At 36.6% G+C, this 9,437-nt stretch overlaps 1 protein-coding gene across 4 annotated transcripts in view; it reads left to right on the top strand.

The window, feature by feature from the left end:
• The first annotated feature begins 2,208 nt into the window (after positions 1-2,208).
• LOC131425412 (ubiquitin-conjugating enzyme E2-17 kDa) overlaps positions 2,209-9,437 on the top strand; it is a 38,391-nt gene continuing 31,162 nt past the window's right edge. The window contains exons 1-2 of one of the 4 annotated variants that reach the window (XM_058587304.1): positions 2,209-2,343; positions 3,292-3,550. In XM_058587304.1, coding sequence (XP_058443287.1) covers positions 3,527-3,550 — 24 coding nt within the window. In that variant the 5' untranslated portion in view covers positions 2,209-2,343; positions 3,292-3,526. Of the gene's footprint in view, positions 2,426-2,681; positions 3,054-3,140; positions 3,551-9,437 lie in introns of those variants that run through there. The other 3 variants (XM_058587305.1, XM_058587306.1, XM_058587303.1) reach the window with 3 other exon arrangements.

Genomic DNA, 9,437 nt, shown 5'->3' with positions numbered 1-9,437 from the left:
TAATCGACGTCTTTGTCTTCAAAATTTCGTGCTTCACCGAAACATTATCAATATCAACTATAAAAATAATATACAATACTAAAATTGTAAATCGTCCAGTCTAAAATTTCAGTCATCTTTGACAGATACATATTTGTTGATGCTTTTAGCGAACAAACAAATAACTCTTGTCACTCGAGAATATTCCCTTATGAATCTGTAATTGCTTTTAATCTACCAGACGATTTTTTTCTATTCACTTTAAAGCTTGATATAACGATGCTGTAAACTTCAGTACAACAGGCAGCCAAGGGGTTAAAACAATTGTCCAACTCCTGGCAGACAGTTCTCCAATGCAAGTGTTAAATTATACGGCAAGGAAAAACAAGTTTACATCGAGGGGGACGACACTAGAAAACTGCACTTCGCTTCGATTAGGCTTTTTCACGCTGCATACGATTATGTACACTTTCATTCTCTTTGCTACACATAGTAGCGGTTGAATATGGATCGATCGTCTTTTCTTGGATTTTAGCTGGTTAACAACAAAGCTTTCAAACGGATCGATCTAGATGTTTGGATAGATGTAGTTTTTTTCGCTTTCCATTGACTTTTTGTATTTTATTTGAAAAAAAAACAGATCTGTCGTCCCCCTCGGTTTACATTGTAGTGTATAATATAACATTAAGAGAATAACTCAACATCTTGACTATGTGCGAATAATAGAATCAAAGTACGATAACATAACAACGATGAGACGAAATCTAAATAAGGTTGTCTCAATTGAGGTATATGAGGTAAGGCTGCCGAGCAGCGTTGCCAGGTTGCCAGATTTTCCTCGTTTCGCCAGACACTCAAACTAATCAGATCTTTTGCCAGATTTCCCAAATTTTCCCAGACTTTCCTAGATTAAGTCAGATCTTACTAGATCTTTACGGTTTTGGCCTGCATACGATAGGTGGGGAGACCTTTTTTTTTTGTTCACTGAAAATGAAGCCCGGGAAAAATTTCCTTCTATATAGTAGACCCAGACAAATCCAGATAAATTTTTGAGTTTTGACAGATTTTTTAAAAAACAACCTGGCAACTCTGCTGCCGAGCACCAGAATAGTTGTCAGCCATTTATTTTCCCATTGACAGCCAATCCTATGTGGACATAGGCCAAACGTAACCTTGGTTGTCAGTTAAAAACACTGCTCTGAGCACCTTTCCTTGAATCTTTAGGATTTCTATAGGTTCATCATCGTCTTATTTTGAAATTCACTTAGCTCGTAAATAACACTGTCAGGTATTATTTACATTTCGCATTCAGCTCATCAGTGCATTTGCAGATTATGTTGATCTACTAATGCCACCTCGCAGATCAACATAATCCGTTAAGCAGATGTAATGTCGTTACTACTTACAACGCACTTATTCTACACTAATTGTGCAATGTCTATTCTGACGTGCCGAAAGTAACGAAACCAATTGACGGCAATGCTGGCTGCCAACAGATAGTAGTCAAATGAATGGCACTCTTCACCATGTGATTCTTAACAATTCTTATTGAACCATAAGACCATTTCATCGAGAAAACAAAATAAGTTCCTTTTTATTCGGAGTTTTTGACCATTATTTCCGGAACTTTTGAAACTGGGAACATATATAGGTTCCCAGTTCCAAAAGTTCCGAAAATAACGGTCAAAATAAAATTTTTACTGTTTATGCTTCAATTCTTGGACGGTCAGATCATTTACTAGTTCTATACATCCGAAATACTTGAAGGTATAGGTTTATCTATTTAAAGCTTAGCAAAAATTTCCTCTAGCAAAATCAGAGAAAATGAAGAAAATGTATTGACAATCAGTCCGATCTCTCTCTAAATTCCGACCGATTTCCGAAACAATCAGTTGGAGGCGAAATTTATTTGGAATCGGTTGTTGCACTGGATTCCGCATTTATTCACATTTCGCATACTGAATTTCATATGAAATTTTAAATAAAAACACGAGTAGCCGAAAATTCTCGGCATTGTTCCGAAATTTATTTTTAACTGATGGTGGCCTACATTATCTGGATAAACTGATCTGGAAGACGATTTACTTGAAATTACTTATTATTTAAGTATTCATTTTCTTTAAGTTAACTTAATTTAGCGTGTAGCTTTTCGACAAATTCAAAGTAACGATCAGTATTTCCATACTCACTGGGCTCTTAACGAAATGTGGCTTCGGCTCTCGGTTGACTGATTCTCAGTGTGAGTGCTGCAAACTTTCTTGAGCAGGGACTCATTCTATAAATCGTGGTCAGAAGGTGTTGTGTGAAGGAAATTTTCGCAAAACTACTGTCTGTCGATTCGGTGCGATACGGACGGAATTTCAGGTGGAAATTATTCGTGTTATGAAGACTATTCAACTGAAGAGAATTGTAGTGTGAAAGTAGTGCTATGAAAACTCTTGCTCAGGTTACGGATTTTCCTCTTTGTTGCTAATTTCGCTTTCAGAGAACCCATACACTGGGCGATAAGAGCCTTCAGTACATGAAGAGAAATGTGCCAATTCAGTGAAACTGGCAAAATGGTTGATTAACTTGTGTTGAGATTTTATGTAGTTTTTCAGTGCTGCCGGTATTCTTAGACGTGTCTAATTTTTCATTGTGCAAACAATTTGTTCAAAAATAGCCAATTTGTTTCCTTCAATGTTTTATTGAACGATTATCGAGGTCTAAGGCCGTGTCGTCACGGTAGATAAAAATACCTGCATGAAATGAAAACTGGCAACAACTAGTATATTCGAGGAAATATGTTAGCTCATTGGGAAAGAGTTACGTGAGAGTGAGACCCATATAGCAATGCATTGAATTTAGTGTCGTTGCCTTTGCACGATCGCCAACTTGACTTCCGTGGTCACTCAAGTTTATTTTGTCTTCTCGCGAGTTAATCGTCAGTGGTGACATATACTTTTATCGTTTTCCCATCAAACTGACAGTGCTAGGGCGACTGGGCGAGTCACAAAATTGATGGAACAGAATCGTCATTGAGCCGTGCTTGCAAAACGATTGAAACAGGGAAGAGGAAAAACCGTAGCCATCTTGTAATATCACTTCGACAGTCTAGTTTATACCGTTTTCAAAGAAATATTTTTTCACCGGAAAAACGAATCGGTTCGCGTTCGTGTAGTTTATTCGTATTAATTCGGTGTCGCTTAGTTTTTCGATAGGATAAGTTCCCGGTTCGGATACGGGATTCATGCTAAATCGCTTGTTTTCTGTCCGACAGTTAATAGCTTAGCACCGAATCCCTGCACGGCCACATTCGTTTTCTCGTTTCAGTTTTCTTTCGGTTCTTTTTTCAACTCCCCTTTGTGAATTCCGTGCGTATGTGTGCGTGAGTAACGCAAAAGTCAATAGGGGGAAAATAAGTTAGCGAAGAAGCAGACGGACTTTTTTTCGATCGAGCAAGGAACAGCGGGCTGCGATTTCTCATAGTTGGCAGCGGGAGAGCCAGTTAGTTTCGTTCTTTGCGGAAAAACTTAGAGCCTAGAGGCCACAGCACATCGCAGAATAGATGGCGTTAAAAAGAATTAACAAGGTGAGTCCAAATCCAACATACCCCGTACTTCCGTCATCCGTGTGAATGGGGTTAAGGTTGGGTGTTTCCATTAACATGCAGGTTCTAGCCTGAAAAGTCCTGCTGTTTTCTCAAGGTTTTGTATGAAACCAACGAGTTTATCAGTGCGCGCCCTGTCGTATTGGTCTAGATATTTCCAAAAAAAGTGCAGAAGTACTGCAGATATGAAGATTGTGCAATTTTAGATACTCTGCTCTGTGTAGATACCGTAGAAGAAAACCTTCAATAACGGGGCTCTCGCTTCGCGATTATACCATCAGCAGGAAAATAGTCCAGTGTATGTGTTCGGTTACGATGTGTTTGTGGTCGTCAGAGCTGCCAGAGCTTCGTGATGGTTCAAGAAAAGACTTATTTTAATCTATTTTAACGACATGTCTTATGAAACCATCTAAACTTTTTGAAGAGCACTGTTTTGCTCGACTATGGAACGACCATATAGATTCGCTGAAAATTGCAGATCCCTTGTATTGCCCTTGCAGAAAACGTGGCATAGGACAGTAATCTTAAATGTATTAATGCAATTTTCTTTAGACCACTGGTTTAATAAAACTTGAGGAATGATTCACCATTTTTCAACCCGAGTAAGTTTTGGAGAATTTTGATATAACATCAACTAACTATTTCAATTTGCACCAATCTGAATCGCTGCACAAAATTGACCATCGATTGCTGGCTGTGGCAATGATTGAAATATGTTGCTTTTATTTTGTGCTTTAATAAACAACAATGCTACCAGTAAATGACTAATCACCAGGCGGACATTTTAATTGACTTACGTTCATTGTGACCGATTAAGAGTGTTGTTAGAACTATTATCTACATTAAAATAATGGCTAAATTACAGTCAAATTCGTACTTTGCAATATAAACAATGGTCTGATGAATGCGACAAATAATAATTTCCTATTCGGTGTCAAAATTCTAGTTTACTTTTTATTTCAGATTTCGACAAAATTTGATAGTAATTAGTAGTAATTGGGGAATATTGTGTATCATCTGTAATATGGTAGTAATTGGGGAATATTCTGTATCGAAATCTGTCTGTGGATGAAATTTGGCTGTGGATCGAAACATTTGACATTACATTTAACCTCATGTTTTTAATTTCAGGGTCTTGGATTAGAAAGATAATTTTTGTTGACCCACAATCATAGCTTAGTTGTCTTAAATCTTAAGTAGTTTTAAAGTAAATAGTTGAATTCGCTAAGCAACCTTTGGTTTATCATTTGTAATATTTGATGGAACCATTGGACAGTAAGCAATGATCATTTTTTATCAATTATTAATGCATATTTATAAACATAAAAAATAATGCTTCGATTAGTCATTATTACACAATACTTTCGAAAAACTCCAAACACGGGCACCAAAAGCTGAACCATTGTTTATTCAAACCCGTTTTCCGTTTTACTTGGATCTCTAACTGGTATCAAACGCTGTCAGTTTGAGCAACATATCGACGTAAACTTTTCAAATAAGCCTAAAAGGCAATTCTAAATTCGCTTTGTTTACATTTTGTCATGATTATGTTTGTGAATGGTGAGCTAAAATTGAACAATATTATATTCTATCGTTTCTCACCAAATATGGTAAGGAGCAATAGTCAGAGGAGTTAATCGTTCTTCCTGGAGTGGATGAATCTCTAATGTATCACTAACTTACTACCTCGATCAAAAAGTTCCAGGAATTTATTCAGAAAATTAAAAATATAAGACTCTTCAATGTACTTTCCATCGACTGCAACATACGCTTGATCCAATCCTCGAAACGGTTTTTTATATTCAGTTTTCGGCATGGGCATCAGGTGATTCTTCCAAAATCTCATCTGGGGTGCTGAAACACATTCCACGGAGCGGTTTCTTCTGTCGACCGTATAGTAAAAAGTAGCAGGGGGCCAAATCAGGTGAATTCGGTGGTTGCTGAATGGTAGTCGTTTCGTTTTTTAGCCAAATGTTCACGGATAACGATGGCATTGTGTGACGGTGCGTTATCGTGGTGCACGATCCACAAATTGTTTGCTCACAAATTTGGTCTTTTTCGGCGAATTGTTTCGCGCAAACGTCTCTAGACTGTTCTGCCATCACTTTAATAATCAGTTTATGGTCTACGGTCATCCATTCTTTAATTTTGTTGATGTTTTCGTCGGTTTTCGATGTCGATGGCCTACCACTTCTCTCACCATCAATCAAAGACTCCCGACCACTTCTAAAACGTTCGTGCCACTGATAGACGACTGTTTTCTTGAGAGTATCGTTACCGGAACACTCTTCTATCATTTGCAATATCGTCGCACCATTGAAACCGTTTTTAACGCAAAATTTAATGCAAACTCATTGCAAATTCAATTCCATTTTGAAAATTGTACAAAATCGAGGACACGCACAATCGCAGATGTACCTCAGCACAGCGTAACTTCTACAATTGTCTAGGTAAAAATTAGTAAAGCTAAAGGTAAAGGTAAAAGGTAAAGCTGAAAATTTGAAGGTAAAGGTAAAAGGTAAAGCTGAAAAATCTATTTGGGTGACTGAGAGTGCCTCTCGTTGGTGATTCCGGAAACTTTTTGATCAAGGTAGCATATCAATACAAAAAAATAGAAATTGACTTTACGCTTTTAGGGCTTGTTGAAAACCCCGACTTTTGATCGGATTCTCAGTCGTCCCTATATACTATTCGACTCAGCTCGACGAAATCGAAAAATGTAAGTTCTTTTTGCCTTTCTCATATAGAAAGGCTATGCAATCACTGTGAAAATCGACCTTTTAACCGAGTCCCGTAGAGCCAAATGTCGTTTACCATTAAGATTCAAATGGAAGGTCTTATAGTTTCCTAGAAATTTATAGAACATTTTATTCAATTCAACTTCCGGTTCTTGAACTAAAGCGTGATAAGTGGAAAATTACCAATTTTTAACTAACTAACTAAAACTGACTAATAAATTCTTCTAGTTTGCAGAACTTGTTTTTGGGCATATAAACTTAATTCGGTACTACTAGTCCCCCCTCTTCCGGTTCAGGAAGCACCGAAAGTAGTGAAGAAAAACTCCAAAAAAAGAGAACTGATGTCGATTTCTTAGTGATGCTTGAACCGATTTTCACTAATCTTGGTTTAAACTAAAGCTCACATTGTCACAAAAGTTACTGTGAAATTTCATCCGGTTCCGCAGTTATTGGGCGATGAGCGTCATGATTGATGCTGTTTAGCTGACTTACATATGCAAAAGTAACAGAAACGGGGGTTTGCTTCGTTTGTTCGATTTCGTTTAGTTGGTTTAATCGAAATAGAGCATCAAATAGTACGTCTAGGTTTAAATAGGTTCAAAACTTCCAATTTAGAGGTCTTTTTTGTTACTGGCAAACGAACTAACTTCGGATATTCCGGTCATCTGAATCCGGTTCCGGAAGAATTGCACAATAATATTTATGATGTAATGAGTAATATGAGAAAGGCATCATTACACCACTAGGTGGATTAAAACAGGTTTTTTCGTTCTATCTACCCGCTTAATTTTCTCGAAGATGACTGAACAACTGATTTCAACAGTGTTAGGCTTGTTTGAAAGTTTTCTATTGGGTTAACTAACACTTGGCTAACATTTTCTGAAGTATAAAAATATAAGTGACTTAACCGACAGATCACATTTTTCTATCCGTACATTTTTTCCTAAAGAGACCAATGATCTAATGCACTTGCACTGAACTACCCGATTCTATCTGAAGGAATTTGTATCAAAAATTAGTCCAAATCCGTGTCAAAAATGTCAATGAAAAAATATATTTTAATGAGACTGTTTGGATGGCAAGAAAGAGTATTATCACACTATTAGATGGATAAAGCAGAGTAACAAAGATTCACTCGATTTTCTTGGAAATAGCTGGACCTATTTTTACAAACTTAGATTGAAATGAAAGGTCTCCTGGTCCCATAGTCTGCTATTGTGTTTTATCCGGATCGAGCTTCCGGTTCAACAATAACGGGGTCAAAAGCGAAAAAAATGGAAAAAATGTATATTCAATTTTTTCAGAGACCGCCAAACTAATTTTCTTGAACTTAGATTCAAATGAAAGGCCGATTTCACTTATAGCAAGCTTTGCAATTTTATCAGAATCCGACATTCGGTTTCGGAGTAATGAGATAAAATGTTAAAAAAATTACAAAAGTGCACTCGACTTTCTTGGAGACCGTCCGATCAATTTTAGCAAGCTTAGGTTTAAAAGAAATTTGTTTATAGAACCCAATCTTGAGCGAAATACTTCAAACTAGTCCTAGAACTCGTTTGATTACATTGATGTCGGGTATATATTAGTTCCCGGTTCCGGAAGTACCGGAAAAAGTAACCTTTCTCAGAAACGGTCAATTTTTACAAACTGAATTTCAAATGAAAGTTTTCATGGTCTCATAAGTTGATGTCATTTGAAATGTCAGCACATCAGCGAAAATGCAAAAATACAGAAGAATTCTAAATTTAGTTCGAAACTCAGTTTTTAGGTTATATTAGTTGCTTAGTTAGGATTACCGTGAAACTTGTATGAGAATCTTAAAACTTGTATGAGAATCTTAAAACTTGTATGAGCGACTCAATGTACGACCCAGCAACAGTTCTTTTCTTCGAATTTACAGAGGTCGTTAAACCGTGTTTCATCTGGGAATGATTTTAATGTGTCACTAAGCTAAATACGAACAAATTTTCTGAATATTATTAGGAATTATTAGGACCAAATTGTGTCTGTTGATTGTAAATAAAGAAATAAATAAATGTATGTACCAAGAATTCAGCAAATATGGAACAGTTCGCTTGTGTGCCTTGATCCAAACAGACGTGCCGCTACAATTTCGGTAACAGAAACAAAGTAGAGTACAGCGTAGCAAACAAATAAAACTATTTCGACAATAGCAAACCTAAACGACAAAAAGCACTGGTTGTACAATCAAGGTCAATTGTTGACTTCAGAAAGTTTAGTAATCTAATTTCAATGAGCGAAATTGGAAACTTCTAGGACCAAAAAATGTGTCTCGACATGAACATGGTATAAATGCTGCAGTTGAACGAATCTGATAATATGCATACAGTTCATAGCAAAAAATTAAACGGAGGTAGCAAAATTCGTTGCAGAAAATACAGTCCTTTGCGTAACGATGTCAAATAGAACATACCGGTGTATAAGTTGAGGTCAGTTGAGGCCTTCCCCGAGCATAAACAATAGCTTTGTTCAAAAACATTTGGATTTTTTCCCTGGTATATGAAACGGTATTCGTGTATTACGTATTCATTTGGAGAGATCCACTCACTGGAAATTTCAAATCAATTCGCTGATCATATATGAGAATCATCAATCAATCAATCACTTGCCAGTACTGTCAAAAAAAACTTCCCAAAAAAAAAAAGATCACCTACACCAAAGGACACCGATAACCTTTCTATACCGGCTCGAGACTACAAAATTTCCTGCAGATTTGTCATAGTTGCGGAAACCAGCCAATTCGACGAAAAAAGCCCAAGAGCTTAACTTCATAATTCACACAGAAAGCATAAAAGTAAACAAATCGAAAAAGGTCGAAACACTTTTTATGTTGATTTATTCAGTAGATATACAAGGAAAGTGGTAAAACTTGCATGCCTTTTAAAGATAAACCAACAATTCATCGACTAATAAAAAATATCGATACTTTCTAAATACGACTTGAAACCAAAGTCGAAACATTCATCGATGTTTTTCTCCATTTGGTGTCAATGTGAGATTCGCCCTTCTTTGAAAAACAGCTGTAATGAGCTACTACAAGATATGTCTGTACTGACTTCGTTCATACATTATAAATATAAATCATGTGCATTCAACCCTTCACCCCTCAG

The sequence above is a fragment of the Malaya genurostris genome, chromosome 1 (assembly GCF_030247185.1).
Source record: "Malaya genurostris strain Urasoe2022 chromosome 1, Malgen_1.1, whole genome shotgun sequence".
Classification (NCBI taxonomy): domain Eukaryota; kingdom Metazoa; phylum Arthropoda; class Insecta; order Diptera; family Culicidae; genus Malaya; species Malaya genurostris.
This window is presented reverse-complemented; position numbering and strand designations above follow the sequence as displayed.